This window comes from Plectropomus leopardus, chromosome 8, assembly GCF_026936395.1.
Source record: "Plectropomus leopardus strain MGB_pleo_1.0 chromosome 8, ASM2693639v1, whole genome shotgun sequence".
In the NCBI taxonomy this organism is placed as follows: Eukaryota; Metazoa; Chordata; class Actinopteri; order Perciformes; family Serranidae; genus Plectropomus; species Plectropomus leopardus.
In genome coordinates this window covers 23199272-23222564 of record NC_142183.1, presented here as the reverse complement: position 1 = coordinate 23222564, position 23293 = coordinate 23199272, and the positions used below count along the sequence as shown (strand labels likewise).

General features: G+C 41.5%; 1 protein-coding gene across 2 annotated transcripts; it reads left to right on the top strand.

Annotated features, from left to right (window-relative positions):
* The first annotated feature begins 10280 nt into the window (after positions 1-10280).
* fgf16 (fibroblast growth factor 16) lies at positions 10281-19429 on the top strand. Of its 2 annotated transcripts, XM_088081203.1 has the most exons (4): positions 10281-11063; positions 11147-11428; positions 14220-14323; positions 17992-19429. In XM_088081203.1, the coding sequence occupies exons 2-4, from the start codon at positions 11158-11160 to the stop codon at positions 18235-18237; spliced, it is 621 nt and encodes a 206-aa protein (XP_087937329.1). In that variant the 5' UTR covers positions 10281-11063; positions 11147-11157; the 3' UTR covers positions 18238-19429. The 2 variants fall into 2 exon arrangements, with proteins under 2 accessions (XP_087937329.1, XP_042349357.1); XM_042493423.2 differs by having other exon boundaries at positions 10281-11428.
* The last annotated feature ends 3864 nt before the right edge of the window (positions 19430-23293 follow it).

Genomic DNA, 23293 nt, shown 5'->3' with positions numbered 1-23293 from the left:
GAATAAACAAAGTCTCGACCATTTTCTATCCGACTGGATTGACAGCTAAGAGGTTTTTGTGGTTACTACTATATGTTATACTTAATCACAATGTTTGGACATGCAAATATTAAAATGAAATCTCGATTGATTTCTCTCTTATCTCTCCTTTTCAATCTTGATGTCTTTCATGCCATTGGAAATTAAATGTTGCTTTCCACCCCATCCTTTTTCTCTCCCCTCTTTCTGGACAAAGTGAGGTAACGCTTGCCAGCACATGTCTCCATCTGTTAACAAACACTTCCAATATGTTGAGAACAACATCTTGGCCCTCGGTCTCCTCCATCAGGATGTGATGAACGTGGTGCACCTGTCTCAGCCTCCAGCCTTGTTTCTGGCAGCGGAGAGACTGTCTCAACCTAACAACTATTCGCCCCCATGACATCAAAGACGGGGAAGTTGAAGACTTCAGATGAAAACAGTGGGTTTCTGTGCTTTCTTTTCCATTTTAGCCTCCCAATACAAATCATCAACAGTGAACCCGCTGCCCCCATTAGTTCGTTTGGCGTTTCCTCATTTGCCAAAAATCACTTTAAGTCAATTAAAACGTCTCTGGTGGAGGAACTGTTTAATGTCAATGAGCACGCAAAACACATGCCTTCTGTTAATCCTATTTGGTAAACAAACTTTAAGCATTCACATGCACAGCTCCACACAATCACCCTAAACTGTAAATCACTCTAGACAGTAAATTACCTCCACTAATATACCAGATCTGAGTGTTCACTTGAGTCAACAACAGAGGGGAGAATAGCAGCAAAACTACGTCAGAAGCTGAAGCGGCCTTGATTACAGAAACTGAGAAAGAAGTCATCCAATCACGCCAGGAGAGTCAGCGAGTTGGACTCTGCCTTTGTGTCGTGACACGGAGGAATGTTTAAGAATGAAAGCAAGAAAAAAAAAAAAACAGGACGACCTGCGTCACCCAGCTCTGAACTCCCTACTTTAATTAACTAATGTATCTCCATTTGTCATAGCGTGACATTGCATGATTCTGAGGCAATCTGAGATGCTGGCTGGGCTATGAAAGGGGAAAACATCAGCACCCTCTACTGACGAGCCGGCCAGCTTCAGGGCCCCAGCGGACTTTGATTTCATCTCTTTTCGTTTATATGAGGTTTGCTTGTCTAATTATCATCTTATGATAATGCAGCCACTGAGCTGCCTGCTAATGAGGACCAGATCCATCCTCTGAGCAAGAAAACGCTCGGCTGTTTTGCATCATTTAAGTCATTGTGGCTGTTATTAAACCCTCAGGATTATGAAAATGACAATGAAGTCAACAAAAGTGTCAGAACCACACAAAGGCTACACATTTAGGAGTTGGTCTTAAATAAGTGGATAAATACAGGCTGTTCACACTTACTGCACAGTTTCTAACAACCACAATTTGGCTTTTGTTTTTAGGGCTGTCCACAAATTATTAGAGGGAGGGATGGGTCAGAAACAAGGTCACTATAGCTAACGAAAACTTAACTGAAAAACTAAGAGTAGGTGTGGAAAAAACATTTTAATTTACAGAAATACAAATAAAAACTAGACTTTAGAAAAAAATAAAAATAACTGAAATGATATTTGTGTACTTACAAAACGAACTAAATTAAAACAAAAAACATGCAAAGGTGCTCAATTTGGTCAAATCTATTAACAAAACAAGCATGAAAAGGTGTAAGTTTTAATTAAACACTGGGGGTGGAGGACATATATGGAGGTTTGGGGGTCCTACGCCAAAGAATTTTGATTTTTAAAATTTTTTTTTTCTTTTTCTGCATCAATTTGTAATGAAGATGTCTTCAATTTTGTCACAATAAAAGTTTATTGAGACGTGGATGTCTACATGACTTTTAGTCAATTGCCCTCACAAAGTGTTATGTTCGTATTGCAATACCTATCGTGACCTTCTTAAATCTTGCCACTGACAAATTATAATAAATACATAGTGCACCTAATAAAGAAAAACTAGACCTAAACTTAAAAATAACTGAACAAAATATTAAAAAAGGTAACTAATGAAAAAAAAAACTCTTGTTAGAAAAGAGAAAGCATTATGTATTTTTGTTATTGGTTAGTGGAAGGTAGACAAAAGTTTTCCACAGAGATGGTAATCCTTGTAACTTTTTCTCATCCCAGGTTAGCATTTTGATTTTTTGCATAATTATTTTGTACTCCTAATCCATATTTAGTAATCAGTGGTGAAAAAAATGTACCCTTTTTTTACTGTTATATTATTTTTAGACATTAAGGGGATTGTCTGTCCTTTCCTCAAGGGGAAGGTCCAAAGAAAAATTTACTGCTAACACTGGGGAGGGCCTATCTTTTCTTTCTTTTTTCTGGTATAAAGCTTCTTCCCTACTCCTATAATTTTTTGTATGGTCCCTTAAGTACTCTGAACTTGATAGATGAACTAAATAAAATTTAAAAAATGACTTTCCTTCAGCTATGTACATATCAAAGGCCATGCTGACTAAAATAGACGTGAAAAGCATTTTACATCACCCCGCAAGATTAGTGAGAAAGCAAATATAAACTCTGATTCCAGGAACAGTTATCATTATAAATCCTTCCCTCCCACATCTGCTTGGACTGGAGGGGACAATAAGTCAGCATAGCAGCAGGTAGAATTTTTTGGGGATATATTTGGCTTTTCTGTGAAAGCAAATGACTAAATATAAAGTGTGGGGTAAAGGTTTGCGTCAGCACCGAGATATTCTGAGATACGGGACGCCTGGCCTTTTTCATCTCTGTGTAACTGAACCTGCATCACTATGTCACTGTCTCCCCGGCTAAACAAATTAGTACGTTTGATTGATCAAAGTTTATATGAGAGGGGGTATTTGATTTCAAACAGTGAGGGGGGGAGAAGGAGGGAGGGGATGTAAATGTAAAGACGCAGGCAGAGTGAGAGGGCAAGGGAGGGGGGAAAGAAGGAGAGAAGAAGAAGAAAAGAGAGACTGAGCAGCTGGATTGCCATGTAAATAGCTGTGCAGATAGGTAGGGTTGGGCTCCGTGCCAAAGGCTCTACAAAGGGCTCCTAACATCTGTTTGAGGGTAGATTCCTGCTCTGTGTTGTTGTAAGAATAATAGTCTCGCTCTGAGGGCCTGTTCCCTCATCAGACAGGATCATGATCACGCATATACACTCTCTAACATCAGACCGCAGCCCTGCAGAGCTGAGACACACAAGTCGAGCTGTTATTGATGTTATTACACCACAACTCAGTCATCAGCGGGGACAGGCAGGTGGAACATCGCTCAGGTAGTGGGGGTTCCTTCCAACCAGCAGACTAATGTGAGGCTGCAATTAATTAGAGTCATTAGAGGCAGAACGGCCTGAAAGATGCAAATTCAGTGATGAATCAGCAAGTAAAAAAAGTAAAAAAAACAACTCATACACTTTTAGAAATAAAGGAGCTAACAAGAACCAAATACGTTTCTACAGCTTGCTCTCATGGAAGAACTCCTTTTGGTTCCCACTGAACCTATAATTAAGGGTCCAACTGCACTTTCAGAGTGTTCTACCAAGAACCCAACATTAAAGGTACCTATCTGGAACCATCTGTGAAATGTTGCACCCAGAACCCCCAGTGAGAGGTTCTACAGAGAATCTTTTTATGGTGTAAAGGTTCCAGCCAGAACCCTTTGTGGGTGCATTATCCAGAACGTTTCCACCTTCTAAGGGTGTTAACAAGAACCCACGCAGGTGATTTCACTGAGAACCCTTTCATATTCAAATGGTTTTATTTAGAACCCACCAAGGGGTTTCTACCGAGAACTGTTGCATATCGAGAGCCCCAGGAATCACGTTTTTCTGTAGGTCAGCCCAGAAGCTAACGCCGCCCTGGTTCCCTCTTCAAAAAGCCTATGGGATTTTACAATTAGATTTTTGGATCATTGTGAAAACAAACATGATTAACATGTTTATGACAATCACACGATTTGTTGAGCAACATTATCTTCACAATGAACACCATTTTCAGGATTTTTGAAGCATAAATGCTTTGACGTTCTGTAGTCTAATTCAGCCACTTGTTAGCAACTGTCTTTTTTAAGACACATAAAAGTTTAAGAGTTCACAGTGGGGTATTTACTGACATATATACAATCAAACATGACAGTCTCTTAAGCTTGTGTTAACCACAGAGCTTATTTCAGAATTCTAACCAAAAATCCATTTAAAAAAAATAGTAATTAATTACATTACCAACAGATCTCTGTCCAACTATCTATGGTTTTAGTTTTTAATGGAGCTTTTCGTCTTACAAAGAACCCTTCAGGAGCCCTTTCTTTAAATGTTTTTCGTAAGGAAATGGTCCTGGGTAGAGCCTCAGCCCTTCTTTTTGGGACCTTTTTTTCTAAGAGTGTATCATGGTTAAGTAGGAAGTTTACACCATGAACTGCAGCATTTAGAGTTCCAGTTTATATGCAAGTCGGCCGACTAATGAAAACAGCAAAACCACAAGTTTGGAGTACGGATAATTAACTGCTAAACCAAAATGTTGGAGACAAGCTTAAAATATTCCTACCAAGGTTTCCCATCGAGTTAAAAAAAAAATAGTGGGACATCTCTGTTGGTGTGTCATGACAAGGATCTTTTTCCCTCTCCCAAGAACATATGCAAGCAATTTGTACAACAAATGTTGGTTTTAGACCGTGTTCCTTGCATACTAGTGGCTTCTCGAAACCTGGAGGGCTTCATTCGTTAGTGCTTGAAAGCAAAGCAAACAAATTAATTAACACTATCTTTACATGGGGTGGCCAAGGAAAGCAGGCGCTGAAATGTTACACCATTACCTAAATTCGCATGCATCTGTCTGTGTCCCCCCCTCCGCTGCGTACCCGCCCACCCCTGCCCCGGCGCACACAGCGCCCTTGAACAAGGCCGAAGGACCACCTGCGTGAAAGAGGAGACCCTCTCTGTTATGTCTCTGCTAGGGAATGAAATAACACGGAATCCAGCTCTGCAAATAACTCGCAGTGAAGATCATTTTCCACATGCTGCTCGACAAAAGGTAAAATAAGAACAGATGATGTCCTCCCTCTCCTCTCCCTCACTCTGCTCTGCAGCTACACTCAACAGTCTGTGCACTTTGTCGTGCTGCTTTGCTCGCCAGGAGACGTAGGGGTCTGACCCCTTTAGTCGCCTTGTTAACCGGGTGGTATGAGATACACAGTCTCGTTCCTAATAGCCGCCGACATTGAGTCAGCCATTTTTTCATGCTCTCACTTGACTAAGGTTAAGAGGGGTTCGAGGAACCCGATCCCAGATCTGATGATTATGTGTGAAGAATCAGGAGCAGCAGGAGGCCGCCGTCTAAACTGGGCATCCATCACAGGTGAGGGAGGCTGTAACTGGCTCCACTAGAACCAGTATGAGACCCCAAATCTCAAGAGTTCATTCTTTACATACAGAAGAAAACACTACATAAAGTCACAATCATATCGGATTTGATTCAGGCCAACTTAATACTAGGTAGATGGCCTCGGTGCTCTGTGCCCAACTCCAGATGTGACATTTGTATGTTTGGTACATGGACTGCATATAAGACACATATATGGAGAAGAGCTCCAAAAACTGTAGTCTCTTGTATCTGGCGACACACACTGACACACACTCTTACTTTACAGCGAGAGTGGATCGCTGCACTTTCTGATCCTAATCTACTTCATGCTATTTCTGTTCCTTTGTATTGAGTCAGCTTCAGTTTAAGTTGGAGATTTTCTGATCAAAAGGAGCTATGTGAGGCCACTGAGAGGGGTTGGGATTCTTAAATGCAACAAATACACAGCTTTTTCATTTAATTTTAGAAGACTTATTTTATAAAGACACGCAAAACCATTGTGTGTAAAATACTTGTGTCATTTTTTACCTACTTACTTTGCTTCAGTTCAAATGGAGTTTATGTTGTTACCAAAAGGCACTATGTAAGGTCATTGAGAAGGGTAGGACTCCTAATGCAACAAATTAATATCTTTTTTAAATTTGATTTTGTTAGAGTACAGACGAACGTCTCACAAAGCTACATAAGTTACATATGAATGTGAGTATCAATAACATGTATTTGGTAAATAGTTCTTTCTAGGGCTAGTAATTGACATCGATTTTGCATTATATCCTTCAGATTTCTGCCAACCTGGCCTTGAAGTTGGCATTCAGTTTAATAGTAGGTGATATTAAAAAGGTCATAAAGAGTCATAAATTTAAGTTTGAGAACCCTCATGGACCCCCATGTTAAAATGCCCAACATTATGTCATAAAAAAACACACTTACAGTTCAGTGCTAATTCTGGTTGTAGTTCCTGTTGAAAATTTCAACTTTCATGACAACTGTACAAGGGATGAATTTTATAAATAACTTACCCATTTACATTTTGTTAAGGCTTACAGTTACAAATCATTAAGGGCAGGCAGCTCCACAGTTCCAGCCTCTCACCCAAATATGGCCATTTTTGGCTCCAAAAACCTAGGATGGCAACAGCTGAAACCAGTGGGTGACTCAGCTACGCCCAATATTTATACAGCCTATGCCCTGAACACCAAAAATACATCTACTAGCACCTATAAAGCTCACAAATTAGGCTTCCCCATTATATTTTATTCAGGTGTCATTGTTTACAAGTCACAAGTAAGACTCAAGTCTTTGCATTCAAGTCCTGAATGACTTGTCAAGACTGACAAGTCCAGAGCCCCAAACTTCTCCAAACATGATGCCAGTTTGACAACAAACGATTTTACCTAAGAATTAGCTTGCTAACTATGTTAACGTTAGCCTGTACTTAGGCCTACTGTTCTTTCTTCCAATGTCAAACAAAGTTGGAAGTTCATCTGTAATTTTTTAACATCTTGCATACAGCAGTTAGTTTTTGTTGACCCCCGCATAGTTTTGGTACGGAAAGAAATTGTGGTTGGTATCATCGCCAGGCTATCTGTTTCCAGTCTTTGTACTGTAAACGAAGCGAACTGGTTATGGCTTCATATTTATCATACAGATGTGAAAGCAGTGGCAGATCTTCTTAACCCTCGTGTTGTCCTTGGGGTCCATCTGACCCCAAATGAAATCTTTTGCTATCAAAATATATTTTTATACTTAAACATAAACAAGGTCTATTGGCCCTACATTCCAAAAAGAAGTGAAAAATGTGTGGTAATGGGTTGGACTGAAGTAAGACTAAAGGTGTAACACAGAACTGATTGATAATTTATATAAAATGCTTTAATAACAGTCAAAACAGGGCGAGGTCAGAATGACCCCAGAGGACAAAAGGCGTATGACAATTGGGAGGACATTACGAGGTGAACTAGGCTGCTGCTTAGGGCGCCACCCAGAGGAGGACCTGTAGCGCTAAATGTGTCTGGTCCTTCTCTGCATGAGAGTGGTATCAATCTTCTCATCTAACTCTCAGCATGAAAGCCTATTTCCCAAAATGTTGAACTATTTCTCCAACTTCAACAATAACTCTTACAGACAAGCACCTCCAGCGTGTTCCATAATCAAATCAAACGCATCAGTCTGTACAACACACGGACCTTTGCTCTGTCCTCTGAAGAGGACACATATGAAGTTTGTCTAAACCAAATAAACAGGTGAGGCTCTTATTAGCCTCCAATTCCTGCTGCAAGTGTAACTTCATTTTCAATTTTGACTCTCTGGTTGTGAGTCATGGGAGAGCAACTTCAAAGCTGCAGCCATGCACTTGAGGTCATTATCTTCATTTCTATATCCTCTGCAGGTTCTCAGCATATGGGAACATTTTAACTCTGGATTTGTGTGTGTGTGTGTGTGTGTGTGTGTGTGTGTGTGTGTGTGTGTCTGCAGCCATAAATCTGCCATGTCAACTATAAAATATAGCTGACCAGCAACAGATGTAGCTCTTATAGCTACCAAAAAAAGAGAGAAATGAAATTAAAATTTACCACCACTAGATTTTTATTCTTACACTTAATAGCCTATAAGACTGATTTCAGTTATGTGCACAGGAGATGGACAGTGAGCAAAAGTCAGAACATGCTCATGAGGAGCGAAGAAAAGGGGGTTGGGTGTTTCCTTTTAATTTTCTTTTACTCTGTTTTCACTTGCTCAATCCCTTTCTTTCTTTCTTTCTTTCTTTCTTTCTTTCTTTCTCCCCTTCTCTCTTTTCTTTAATCTCCGTCCTTCCACCCTTTAGCTGAGACGAATCCTCCTTTCATACTCTTCTGCAGCGTGGGCCCTGGTGTCTGTTCGCACAAAGCCTGACCATCCCTGACTCCTCGTCAACCCCTTGCCCAATTCATCAAGCGGAGGCCCATGGGCATTCATCACCCCTACCACCTTTCATATCCCGCACCAGCTGAAAGCCACTGTCCCTCCTCTGACTTCAATGCAGCCATGACACACCCGTAAGATTTATAGTGGCATAATTAGTAGCAGTGAAAAAGGCCTGCGTGCTTCGGAGGGTCACTTATACTGTATCCCAGTCAGAGGAGCTCTCAAAGAAAGTCACATCTGCTTCTAAATAGATTGCACCGCCACTACAAAAGTTGATGAATTAGCCAAAAACAAGAAGCCAGGAAATTCATCAAAGCCTCACAGTGACATCAAAACAATCGTACATACTTTGGGTCATTTTAACATACTATTTGTCACCATTCATGGGAGCGGGAAGCTGTCATAACTCCCATTTCTCTACAGGGAAGCTGCTGCTGCTGCTGCTGCTGCTGCTGCTGCTCGTGATGAGCAGCACTGAAGAGAGAACTCCCCCTCAAGACGGGGGTTTCCGAAAACAGCTTGAAGGAGGTCTAAAATAACATGCCTAATAGTTAAACGGTGTTATTGATGTAATCATGCCCTCCCCTCCCGCCTGCCCTGCTGTCACTGATATCTCAAGAACAGTGAACTAATTAAAACACTCCTGGAGTTTGTTTTCATTTCGATCCTCACACAGAAATAAAGTCTTCACTAAACAGCTGCACAGTTCTTTTTTCTTTTCTTTTTTTCTGCGAAGCCACAAGTTAGGACCCGTTGCCCCTCTGTGCACAGAAGAGATGCAAAATCCCCATTCAATCATAAATTACACCTATTATTCATTATTCCTGTTGTGGCTTTCTCTGTGTTCCCTTTCAAGTGCATGGTGGCATTGTGCACCTGCAATATCAAAATGTTTGACTTCAGTGGAGGTAATTATGATTATTTACTCTAGCAATTTACTTTAAGAGCAGCTCGCCGATTGATATTTTATGAATTCTATATGAAACTGGTGGCCCTGATGGACAAAACATGTCCAACAACAATAATTTACATAACACAAAAACATTTCAAAAAACACATCATTTAAAAAAAAGAAAACATTTTGCAAAACATAAAAATATTAATGATAAGAAAACACAAAAACATTCCAGAAAACACACCAACAACAAGGAGCGTTTTCTGAAATGTTTTGGTGTTTTCTAAAATGTCATGTGTTGTGAATTGTTATGTTTTCTAAAATGTTGTTTTGTTTTCTGAAATGTTGTAGTGTTTTGACCCTCAGGGCCACTGTATAAAACCTTTCCCAAAAATGATTTATTTAAAAGTTGATGCAGGATTTTATATGTTTTACAAGATTCCAGATGTCACTATTCATGTATATTTTGTCCTCCTCTATGATTCACTGTAGTCTCTTACTTGCAAATCACTCCTAAAGTACTGCTTTTATGCACTTGTACTTTACCTAAGTATTCAAATCTTATGCCACTTTAAATATCTGACATCTTAAGCCTATTTTCTGGTAATGGTTTAACATATAAAGTGAGTACTTTTTTCTACTACTCCTGCAGAATGTGGAACTTTCATAACTATTTTTACAATGCACTATTGCTACTTTTACAAGTAACTTGTCTGAATACTACACTACTAGGAACTATTTAGGAAGGACATTTGTTGTGAATTATTACATTTAAAGTAGTTAAATATCTCTTAATTGTCACAATGGGTGGTGCTTTCTGTCCTGTTTTAAGTGAGTACTAAGCAGCAGCTTTTTAAAAACTTTGCGCAAAACTCACTTGAGGAAATTAACATTTTGTAAAATTAATGTTGCAGAGGGTTTTAAAAAAAACTGCATCTAAAAAGATCCTCTGAAAAGTCTGAAAAGTTTATATAGTCTCTGCAAGCAGTCAGATTTGATACTACACGTCATCAGCATTTGGTTTTTCCTTTTTTTCCTCCCTCCTTCCTTGCCAGTAGTACAAGTGGTTAAGCTGCTGGTTTGCTGGAGCACATTGCAAACGTTGTGCAGAGGGGCGAGGAAGCACCTGCTTCCAGCAAGGAGGTGGAGAAAATGCTCTCATGAAAACGTCCAACTGCAGTGGTTGGCATTGACACTTGTGCAGGAGGTTGGATTGCTCTGAGATTATGCACAGGTTATTTTGATAATCTTGTGGGGGAAGACGCTTGCCTGATGCTTTGTGGCTTTCCTTTTTTGTTTCCAGGAGAGGCTCTGGTATTACTAAAAATCAGTCAGAGTAAATTATGGATTGCCTTTGTGGCGGAGTGGTTGTTACAGTTTATGATACAGCTTTTCGGCTTTGCATCAGCTGCCATTTGTGTATGAACAAGGATGATCTTTGCATCTGTGTCGCATTTTAATATACCGCAAACTGTTAACAGAGTTTCCTGCGCCAGGATGGGCGATGTGGTTTTACCAGAGAGCCTCGGACCGCAGTCACGAGCGCAACAGCTATGAGAAGACACTTTTGGACCTGGATCTGCTCGGTCGGAAGATAGATACAACTTTCTAAAAGAGCAGTGACACAAAGGTATAGACAAGCGGCATCATCAGTGGTGAAAAAGTTGGACTGAAAGTACATATTCAGTGAGGAAACTGATGCGCGTAAGAAGGGATGCCAGCCAGGCGTGGCTTGTGTTTGAATATCCAATGTGAGAATGCGTGGGGAGTATGTATATAATAGAGTCTTTCCATCTGATAAACAGATATCAAACTGATGATTATAGCGAAGGACGATCAATAAAGTGAAGGGACGCTGCTGATTTTGGAGGAGCACGGCGCGCTGGGTACGCTTCGGACTTGTGTAAAACTTTTTCTCCCTCCTTGAGGCACCGTACTACATTTTAAATGCCTTCGCTTAATTTGACAGCTGTGCACACAATGGCAGAGGTCGGGAGTTTTCTGGGGACACTCGACTTGGATTTACAAAGCTTTCCTGCACTCGGGAATATGCCCTTACCGGAGTCTCCAGTGGGCTTGAATGAGCGGCTGGGGCAGATTGAAGGGAGGCTGCAGCGGGGGTCGCCGACGGATTTCGGGCACCTCAAAGGGATCCTGAGGCGGCGGCAGCTCTACTGCAGGACCGGCTTTCAGCTGGAGATATTCCCCAATGGGACTGTGCATGGGACAAGACAGGACCACAGCAGATTTGGTGAGACAATTTCTTCAGCGTGTTTAGAAAAAGAGGTTGCGCTTCAACAATGGGATTCTCAGTGGAGCGCTAAACCCCAAATCCAGTGAGTTTATTCCAAAAAAAAAAAAAAAAAAAAAGAAAAGAAAAGGTAACACATCTCAAATCTTCATGTCAGGGAGGACAAAATACTCACATTTCGCTTAATTTAATAAAAATTTCGCTAGTATGTTGTCCTCCTTGACTTGAAGATTTGAGGTGTGCGACCTTTCTATATATATATATATATATATATATATATATATATATATATATATAGGAATAAGCCATTTTTTCACATTTTGAAAAACATAGACAATATTTAAGATTCAGTCATATAATTTGCCTTAACTGACAGAAATAGTTCTATAGTTTATAGCAATTAACCATAAACAACTTATTATAGGCCTGCACACTTATATCAATAACGAAAAGGGATGAACTGTAGCCTCTGTAATCCTAACGAAATGTGTTGTCATCATCACAAAACTTACTTAATGTCTTACCATGACACATTTTTGGCACTTAAAGTATTAGTGTAGACTAGAGGCGGATCCACGCAGTATCAACTACTTATCATTACTAAAACAGATAATAACTTCATCCAAAACCAAAGGCAAAATACACATGGACTGATTAAATGCAACCACAAACTCACTGAAGGGGTAAAAGTAAAACTATCACAAATATAACAATATAAACCACAGGTTCATTGCTCACACTAACAAAAAAAAGTGCCATTTGTGTTTTAGAACATAAAATAGGGAAATTAACAGCAACCTACAAACTTGTCAGCAACGTCCAGCACTGCATGATGGGAGCTGTGGGCGTCGCTACAATATCTTGTACTATCACTTAAGATAATTTTCACTGCTGTCACTCTCAAACTGGGTGAAGTGAGTTTAATTAAGAGGCTTTTTCCCTGCCGCTCATCCCCAGTGAATTCTCAGTCGTGCGTCATTGTCACCTGGCGAGCAGCAAAGCAGCGACACACACCTTTTTCTGGCAGTCCCCGCTGCGCGTGGGGGCAGGTGTCTCTCCTCTCAGCTGCAAACAAGCAGCGCGTGCGCGTCTCGCGGTCACGGCAACGATTTGTCTGCGCGCGCGTGCGCCCGCAGCTCTGAAGATTTGGTACCATTAATGTAAATGGAGCGAGGTGCGGCTCGCGGGAGAACGATAAACAAATGAGGTCAGAGGGCAGATACGCACATGTCTCGCGCCTCATATCCATGCAGTCATCTCACAGGTGCAGGCCGGCTCGCTCGCGGAATAACCCTAAATTAAAGCATGACCACTGCGGAATTCAGGGAAGGTTTAATGTTCAGACTTGAGCCAAAACAAGCCGGTTTACAGGGATGGGTGGTCCGCGTGTTTGTTTCTGGCTTCACTTAGCTTTAAAATGCAAGGTCTTTGTCAGAGCTGCAAGGAAGACATGGCTTTGATTAGAGGGATATGAAACACACTCTTCACCCCACAAAAAATTAGAGGGATCTTCTCTGTCATTCTCTGGCATCAGATGAGGTCGGGGAGATGGGGACCAGGTGGCTGTAAGCCGGCCTCTGCCAGTCAGCACAGCCAGCTGGATCCTCTCTGACTAACCTCTGCATCACAACAGCCAATAGCTTTTAATTTTACCGGTTTGTTTCCTTGCCTTTGAAGTGTTTGCTACACTTTACTGTAACTTCCAGTGAGTCAGCAGCCCGCGAAACAACGTACCCACATCTCAGCTTCATAAAAGTCACTTCTCAGCCTGTATTAGTAGCCACTGGGAAGTCTCAAAGACAGGATGCACACATTTATAGACACCACAACCTTTTACGATTCAATGAGTGATGTATGGTCTTTAGGCCACACTTTAAAAAGCTAGGAAATCAAAGAAATCTTTATCTGGTGCATCCGGTCCAAACATGTGTCTTTTCTGCTTAAAAAAAATGACAAAATAAGTTATGTAGTGGCCTTAAAACAGCTTTTTTTTAACTGTGGAGTGAAGATGCAAGTTTTTTTTCTTTAACACATAGGAACATAGGCATAGATTTCAGGTGGAGCACAACAAAGTGATGTTAAAAATGCATAAATTGATGCATAAAATCACCAGAATTCTTTAAATTAAGTGTGCTTAAAATGCTCAAAATGTTCCTTTAGAGGACCCTCCAAACCCCCATGTTTTAAAACAAAACGTACCCATACAAAAAACTATAAGGCAGGACACAAAATGTCAATAAGCAGTAAAAAAAAAAAAAAAAAAAAGCTCCCCAAACCAATGAACCCTTTGAAATCTGAGAAATTAGCAAAATAAACTGTAAAAAGCACAAAAAAGTTAAAAGCAAAAACAAACCAAAAAACCTAACAAACAAGGAAATGACCTGGAAAATGTGCTTAAAAATAATAATTCTGTAAAATTTAAACAAAATAATTATAGATATAGTTTTTGGACATTTTCCCGAGCTTTAAAACATAAATAATTTTCAAAATTTATTGCATTTTGTTCAAAGGTTTAAATATTTGTGAAGGCATCTGAACGTAGCAAAAGAAAACTGATGTTGATACAGAATTCAGGGGGTTAACTGATGCATATTTTGATTTTGGTCCGCAGTCACATAAATGGAGGCCACTTGTTGCAGGGGAGGGGTGTGTGTTGTGGGTTTTCCTAACTGATTGTGTGTGTGTGTGTGTGTGTGTGTGTGTGTGTGTGTGTGTGTGTGTGTGTTGTGTGTGTGTGTGTGTGTGTGTGTGTGTGTGTGTGTGTGTGTGTGTGTGCGCTGTTTGACCCCAGGCATCCTGGAGTTCATCAGTCTGGCGGTGGGTCTGGTCAGCATCAGAGGGGTGGACGCTGGACTCTACCTCGGCATGAATGAGAAAGGAGAGCTCTATGGGTCGGTGAGTCGAAAACCTCCTCCTTTCATTCAAAGTCCCGCCCTCGCCACACAGTGAGCCCCGTGTCTCATTCACAACAAGTCTGGCACTTGACTCACGTGACTTGACTCCCAGCCACATGTGAAAAAAAGTTGGGTTTTTTTTCACGATATACGTCAATACTGAGCTATCAAAAAAATTCAGGAACAACCTGAGAGCCATGTCGTTATCAAGGTTCCCGTACGTGGCAGATGGGAAAAACCTCACTGAGACAAAACAAGAATGTGTTTCTTTCCAGAGTCTCACACTGTCCATCACATATTGCTGCTGTTTTTCTTCAGTATAGGGACCAGAGACGCTAATAAAGACAATAGATCCAATAAATAACAGCAGCAAAAAAAAAGGGGCAAAAATAGAGACTTGTTTCCCATGTGAAGGGATTCAAGGAAAGCAGATTTTTCAGCTTTAGTGCACAAACCAACCTCTTAATTTAGTTTTGAGATATGCAGAAATATTTACATATTTCCCCAAAGTGGAGTCAGGGATGTTTGGAGTCAGTGTGGATGTGTCACTGTGGATGATTTTGGTAGAGATTACCTCTCTGTGCACAGCTGGACTAAAGTTTGGACTGCAGTGTTAAAGCCTTTTTGTTGAAACATTTAATTCTGAATTGAATGTTGTTTGCTCAATGGCTATACAACAATGAAAAAATGTGTTAAAGAACTTAGAGAACTTTGCTGTTTGTTTCCTCAAGTCTAGCGCTAGCTATCCTCGGCAAAGGAGTAATTTTGCAATGAACGAGAGATTTTGCAGTTGTAATTACTGTCAACAGTAGTAGAGGAAAGGGCAGAGGGCGGAACTATTTCTCGCAGCAACTGAATGTAGGTGATCCACGATGAACGGAGTCCATAGCAAAAATCAAGTAATACTAGGTTAGTATCGGTTTCTTTCATTTCAAAACAAATAAATATAAATATCTTAAATAATTTCAAAATTACTTTACCCCTTTAGTGATCATGGTTTTTCTGCACTTTTCAGTGTTGTTTGTGTTGATGATATTGTTAGGCAGCGATCGCTACGATAGTTGCTACGCTCTGAGGAAAACGGAAAACGATCCTGCTAGTTTTCACAACAGTGGCGTCAACAATAATATCACTAAGGGACGCTAGGTGGGGGTAGAATTGAAAAGTTGAAATCTTATCGCTTTCAACTTTAAATATAGAAGGAATATCTCATGCTTTTCCATCAGTAAATGTATCTACAGAACCTGAAGTCTTTCTTCGTCCTGGCTGACTTTGTCTCATATGTGGTTGCTATCTTGAGAGGAAAGGGAAGAGATAAAGACAATGGAGGGGAAGTATGTGAGGGTTACCTGTATCAGGTGTCCCAGGGCATTACCTGAGGGCCCCTCCGGGCTCTGACTCCCCCTGGCTTTGAACATTTCGAACAGAGAGGCTACTTTAAAGCACGGCCATTATGTTGAAAGTGCAGATATTGTTACTGCGTGCTATCAGAGTCTGGCATCCTGGAGCTTTGACCCTGAAGGGGAGGGGGGCGATGGTGAGAGGCAGTGATTTGCGTGTGTGTGTGTGTGTGGGGGGGGTAATTGCACACCTGACTAAGTCACCTGACTGACAGAGGGAGCGATGTAGACACGTCTGTCTGGAGCTGAGAGGCCAGGAGGTGGAGGGGGGAGGGGAACAGGTAGAAGGGTGCTTCCGTCCCACAACTGCCAGACCTTGACGAGCTTTTGATCCAATGAGGTTTGTGTGTGTGTACGTGTGTGTGTGTTAAGATGGAGCTGGCCCAGTCATGTGCCCTCGGGCCTGTGTTTACAGACAACAGCTTCACCACATAGCCGCAGCCAAGCAGAGCCTGACAGCCAATCAACAAAATTGCTGCTGGAATAAAAATCCAGGACTGTTGCACAAACACTTACTAGAACTGTTAACGTGTGTTAACGGCAAAGGCTGACTGATGGCCAACTGTGCTGTTCAGAGAAGCCACATCCTACTAGCCAAAAAAAAAAGCCAAGAACGGAGATAGTGACAGCCTCAAAAAAAGGGGTTCACATTTGGCCCTCGGTGATACCCCCGCCTCGACTGAGGTTTGAGCCTCTTGCTGCATGACTGACTGGTCTTGGCAGGAGAGCAGCTCCAGCCCTGATGTCTCTTATTGTTCTCACACACTCACTCAGCCAGCACACTCTCACCTGCTGAACCCGCAGCCATCGCTCATCCTACACTGTCAGTGAAGACTTTGTGAGCTGCTGTGTGTGTGTGTGTGTGTGTGTGTGTGTGTGTGTGTGTGTAACAAAGTGAGAAAAGATTGCATGCTCGCTCGCTGTTCCTGTTGCATCACAGGGAGGGAAATAATTCTCTTTGTACAACGAGAAGTCAACAGGTCTGAGGAATGAGTGAGGGGTGTCAAGTGGAAAGCAGCTCGTAATGACTTCCTTTCTTTTGTCATGATGAGCACCTGCCTTAATGAGTTTGTACTGCTTTCAAGCGCAGTCTAGAATAGGTAATGGAATATTTTAACAAGCACATCAGGAAGACTAATATCTGCATGCAAAGACACGTCATCTGTCTCAATCTCAGCTGCATTTTAGGTTTATTTAATCATTTTTCTAGCCCCTTTTGCACTCCCTGTTCAAGGCGGGACTATTGCGCCGTTTTGCTGCCTCACTGTCCTGTATATAAGCTATGACTGCGGGATGGGGGACAGAGTGGTCTCACCTTTAAGTCACCACGAGGTAGTAACAGTGAAGAAACTGTGTCTGCATAAACACGAAAGCCAGCAAGAAGGGACCAAAAGGGACAATTTGACATTGTGTTTTGCGTGCAACCCACCATGTGAGATTTAAAAAGTAGCTGTTAGCAGTTAGTGGCTAACTTAAAAAAGAAGGACAGCAGCTGCAAATGTCTTAAAATTGGGAAAGAATGAGGTTTGGGAGCTCCTTAACTTCTGAGGAGAGGATGACATCAGCCGCCATGTAACAGGGATGGTAAATGACTGTTATTGCCATGTTAGGCTATGTTTTATGTCACACTAGAGGCCGCTGCTGTTGTGTTAAACACAACGGCTCTTCTGATTCCACGGTGCCGGCATGTTGTCTATAATCACACACTAGAGCTGAAGGATGCCGCCGTTGTTTAGTTCTGTGCAAAAATGCAAAGGGGGCATAAAGAAGGGACTTCATAGAAGCTCTGAAGCACGATCCCTGTGTTAAAAGGGCATCTATCTCAAACAGGGTACAACTTTTTTGTCCAACAGCTGAGGACTGATTACCCAGTGCCCCAAAATGAAGGGGGCCCTCAAAAAAAACTGGAATAAAAAGTTTGGTTATGTTTGCAATTCTTTTTTTTTTTAAATAAAACTTGTTGAACCAATCAGTTGAGAGATTATATTTGGTTTGAAAAAAGGCTCTCCTCTCTCACCCTTTACAAAAGGTGCAAAGTGGTTTAGTCCACTGTTGCTCTAGGATTTGTCTCTAAACAGCTGAAGCCAAGTGAGCAACAATATATACTGTCAAGTCATATTTAAAAAAAAAAAAAGTGTGACAGAGACATGGGTCAAGAGAGGAAGGCAGTGAGGGGCACAGAGACTGCTTATGCAGTGGACCCAGAATTTGGTGCTACGCCCCTGCAGGATTTTAGCATAAGACTGACTTGTTGTTTTCTGTCCTGCAGAAGAAGCTGACGGCAGAATGTGTGTTCAGGGAGCAGTTTGAGGAGAACTGGTACAACACCTACGCTTCAACATTGTACAAGCACACAGACACGGGACGGTTCTACTACGTGGCCTTAAACAAAGATGGCTCGCCCAGGGAGGGCGGCAGGACTAAAAAACACCAGAAACTCACCCACTTCTTACCCAGGCCTGTGGAGATTGAAAAGATCCCTCAGGCGTACAGGGACTTGTTCCAGTACAGGTGACCAGTGCTTACACTTGGAGAACCGATTACATTGGGAGGAACAGAGATAAAAGAAGAGGAGAGAGGGGGTGTTGCGGATATTTTGGACCCAGTACAGAACTGTTTACCCTCAGCTCCCCCTGAGGTCACTGTGTTTGCGCCTCGGCCCACTGCCAAGCACTGACATAAACATTGTGCATGTTCCTGGACGTCTGCAGGAAAGTTATATTGTAAAACCACTGCATGGACATGGACAGAGGAGGCCCGCGTGACTGCCCAGCTGCGGGGTGAACAAATCAGGTGCCATGTCTTTTCAATAACCACTTTATAGAGGTAGATGTTTAGATACTGAAGCAAGATGCAACAACACATGGTTTTGAGTAACACTAAGCTGTTGGGGGCAGAAGAAATGAACGCCTGAGAACACCAAGAAGAGACTTTCAAGAGTTCCATATGACGGAAAGCACTGCAGATTTTGCATTTGTCATGCACTATACACAGTTAAATGTAAGAGAGGGCACATTCCACATACACAGAGACAGATGGGAGAAGAGGAAACTATGTGCTACATGCATGTTAAGTGACAGGTTGGGATAGTCAGGTACTAAAGAAGAAGAATGTCTGTGAGGCAGAGAGCAAGCTGTTACAAGGAGAACCAGAGTTTTATTAAGTTGTCTTCAAAATCAAAGATGAAAGAGGGAAATAAAATCTCTAAGATGAATGTGTGATAGATGAAAGAGCACTTACTGCACATCCCCAAACCCAGCTCTAGGCTCACTCGTTCCCCCATGTTATCAGCCGAGTGTAACGATCTCATTCATCACATTTAAATATAATATCAAGCGGCGTCTTGTAGGAACTGTGTGCAAAACAAGCGATTAAGCTCGGGACAAAAGCACTTCTCTGACTGTGGTTATAAAGAATCATGATGGGCTTTTTAAAGGATGGTGACTTGTAATGTTCAGAGTGTCAGGAACATTACTAAAAAAAATGCAAGCAGCTGAGGTGTACATATGGGTGATCCTATTTATGAGATGTACAATATATTTATTTTCTACATATAAAGTATAAATATAAATCTATATATTTATTTATTGCAAAGACTTTATTTTGTAATGAACTTGAAGTTATCTGGACTGTAGATTCTACTGAAATTACACACACAAGAAAAAACTGCAATGAACATGACAATAAAATTGTCCTGCTATCAAGAACTCATTGTGAGAGACTATTTTTGCATGGATACAAATCTGATGTACCAATTAAAAACCAGATGTAGAATCTACATAAATGTTGCATTTCTTTTCTTTTCTTTTATTTTCAGCCACGCTAGCAGGATGACACTTTGGGTCAGCTGGACTTTGGTTCAGACTGAATTATCTCAACAACTGGTGGATGGGATGCCATACAATTTAAGACATTCATGATCCCCAGAGGATGAATCTTAATCACAGTGATGATCCCCTGACTTTCCTTACTGCCCAAAAATGAGGTTGGCATTTGTGGTTTTCACCTGATAGTGAACAGACCTCTTGTAGCAACACGCAATCCCTGAGTGTCTAAAACTGATGCTAGAAGGGTACCTACAGTGTCACAGTTTAACCAAGAGGGCCACAGACCAAGCATGGGTATTTGAGGAGTTGGAAGTAAGATGTGTTGGAAAAGCTGACACCTTAGCAAGTAAGCTAACCTCCCTGCTGTCCAACAGAAAACAGGCCAACTCTGTGTTGCTCCTCATCCTCTCCTTAAATGCTTGCCCGCAAAAGCCCACAAGCTTTGTCTGCTGGCCATTTTCTCAATGTCGAGCGTACGATTTTTCTACCTTTCTCTGAATGTGTGCTGCTATTACCTGCACAGTGTTTTTGGTGCAGACACCAAATAAAAAATAAAAAATAAAGGCAGTCTCTTCAGAAACATACACTGGCACATTAGTGGATGATTAAGAGGGATTGCTTTCGTATGACTCAACATTGGGGTTTTTTTTAGGAAAATCCTGCACAGTGTACCTTTAAAAAGTCATTTTCAATTGTCTGAACAAAAATGATTTGTTGATGTGAGATAAGTTGATGTTAGACCATAATGATGCCCCACTCTCAAAATTATTAAAATACCTCCAATGTCATGCCTTTAAAAGGAATGACTGCAGGCATTTTGTCCCGCTGTCCAAAAGATGGAGGTAAAAAGATACAGCAGATTGTTTTTGTTTTTTTCCAGAGGAGAACACGATACAATCCTATGCCAATTTGCCCTCATAAACCCTTTACCGAGTTATGTGCACAGGCCCTCTCTGTCTCCATAAGGTCTTAGTCAGCCTACATCCACCGTACAAAATCAGATTCCTTATGCAACTGGATCCTGGCTCCTAATTGGCTTTACACATCAGCATGGATTTAGAGAAGTGATTGGTTGTTCATTGCAGGGGCCTCACAGACTCCAACACAGTGTAGTCTGCAGCCTTTTCAATGGACAGCAACAGCTGCCTGCTGCACAGAGAACCAGCGGGGATGTGCGGCAAACCTGGAGTGGTGGTAATCTGGGGCTGAGAGGGGATGGGATCAACATTTCAACATCTGCAATAGTTGTAATGTTTCTCCACTGGCAGATATCTGTAAGCTGTGAGAGCAAGCTCCCCTGGGGGGGAGGGAATGGAAAAGTCAAAGACATGCAGGGGAAAACCCTGGCAGACTGAGAAATGAAAACAATACCGGGAGAGGGAAAAATAGATGAAAGATTGAAGGGAGAAGAGAGTGGGACAAAAGGCACTTAGTGCTGTGGGTGTGAAATACAGGGACACTGCATCATCTGTATCAGCTCTCTGCCTTCCATCTGCTCAAGGACTAGCTCTAAATTTGGGGAAATATACTTGGCTTTTTTGCCCAGAAAAAGAAGTGAAGATTGAAACCACTCTTTTATCTGTAAATACTGAGCAGGAGCCAGTCTTCGGTTAGTTTAGCTCAGCATTGAGACCGGGGGAAACGGCTCACCTGGCTCTGTTCGAAGGTAAAATAAATCTGTCCATGTTCTATAGTTAGTCCACAAGAGAGCACTGAAAATTTTATTTTACTGCCCAAATTTCCTGCTCAAGACACATTGCAATTCTTTAATAACCAAATTTATAGTACCCATATTAATAATATGTAGGCTATTTTTTGTGTCCATGTCAGGTGGCCGGGAGGGGGGTGGGGGGCTTTAGACACTGATCATAAACTACAGCGTCCCTTTGGTGCATATCATTCTGGCTCTCTCTACTTATTTCTTCTCATCTTCATCTTTCAACTCTCTAATAAAGACATAAAATGCCCCCCAAAATACTGGCCAGTATTTTTTGTCAGTTTTTTTTTTTTTTTGGATCCTCATATGAGCCAGTCGGGCTTCAGATACACAACATGGCCAAAAGTCAGTGGACAAATGTATCAATTATTTAATTCAGGGGTTTTAACCACACCTACTACAAACAGGTGCATACAGTCCAGCACACAGCCATCAAAGCTCCACAGACACATTTAGAATGAGCTCAGTGACTTTAACCCTTCAAAACCTGGAGCGACATCATTTTTTTTTGTGCTGCGTTCGGATGCCTTTCACAAGCATTAACACCTTTAAATTGTGAATTTTTTTTCAAAATCATGGAAAAAGGCAATCAGCAACTTGGCATGAACTGTCCCGCAAAAACAAACAAAGAAAAAAAATAGTAAAAGGTGACCAGAAAATTTGCCAAAAAAACAGGGGGAAAGGGAATAATTCGGAAATTCTCAAAAAATAGGGAAAATATCATGAAAACTGTATGAATAATAATTATAATTATATATTCAACATTATTGAAATAAAAAATATGCATTATTATTTCCATATATTATTTTCATTTTATTTGAGCACTTTTTCAGGTAATTTCCTGTTTGTTTCTTTTGCTGCATGCAAATCTCACATTTCCATGCACAAAGTCAAGTGCAGGTTGGAGTGGTGCTGCTCAAATTCACAGTGCTGACTGTAAAGTTTGGTGGAGGAGGGATAGTGGTCTGGTACTGTTTTTTATGTTCTTAATTCTTGTCTTATTAACATGATACAAAGACATTTTGGCCAAATGGACACTTCCAGCTTGGTGGCAACAGTTCAGGGAAGGCTCTTTGCTGTTGCAGCATGACTGTGGCCCCCTGCACACTCCAGATCCCGTGGAAAGTCTTCACAGCAGAGTGGTGTCTGATATAACTACAAAGAGGGATCCAACTCCAAAACAATGCCCATGTTTGTGCACCAATCAGCCACAACATTAAAACCAGTGAGAGGTGAACTGTATAACATCTACCCCTTAACACTGCTGCAGAACAAGGAGCGCCCTTATGGCATTCGCACTCTCCAACAGGACAATACACCATGCCACACTACAAAAAGTGCTCAGGAATGGGCCGAGGAAAGAGAACAGAGCTCAAGCTGTAAACTTTGCAAATTTTCTAGATCCCAATCCAGTTGAGCAGCAGCAGGACGCAACAGTAACCTGCCTCACAACCAACAGGAGTTCAAGGATCCAACGCTGTGGTGCTTGACACCACAGGACAAAGTGAAAGGTCAAACACAGGTCAATAGCTCCACCATGAATCAGACCTGTCGAGGTATGGACCATGGATGCGCCGTCAGATTAAGCTCTGGGGAATTTAGAGGCTAGGTTGATTCCTTGAGCTATGTCATGTTCCTCAGGTCATTCCTGAGCGGTTTTTGCTCTGTGACATGGATCACAGTCCTGCTTGGGGGTCACTGCCACCTGGGAGTGCTGCTGCCATGAGGGGACGTGATCTGTCTGCAGTGTTTGGGAGGGTTGGGCTTGTCGAATGGCACTCACATGAATGCCAGGACCCGAGGTTTTGCAAACAGAGGATCGTAATAACATGATCAATGATATTCACTTCACCTGTCACTGGTTTCAGTGCTGTGGCTGACCGGTGTGTTATGCAAATGTATTAAAAAGTATTTGTAGTTAACCAGACTGACCACATCTTCCACCAAACATTAATGAATTCTGACAGCGCAAAGGAATGCACTGACAGAATTTCAGTCTTTCAAAACAAATGACTCAAACACAGGGG

What these genes read in the sequence shown, in the direction of transcription:
- fgf16 (XM_042493423.2), top strand. Translation starts at nt 11,125, where the DNA reads ATGCCTTCGCTTAATTTGACAGCTGTGCACACAATGGCAGAGGTCGGG. An exon ending in ACAGGACCACAGCAGATTTG is followed by an intron (nt 11,429 to 14,219) that starts GTGAGACAATTT and finishes GTTTGACCCCAG; the next exon opens with GCATCCTGGAGTTCATCAGT. An exon ending in AAGGAGAGCTCTATGGGTCG is followed by an intron (nt 14,324 to 17,991) that starts GTGAGTCGAAAA and finishes TCTGTCCTGCAG; the next exon opens with AAGAAGCTGACGGCAGAATG.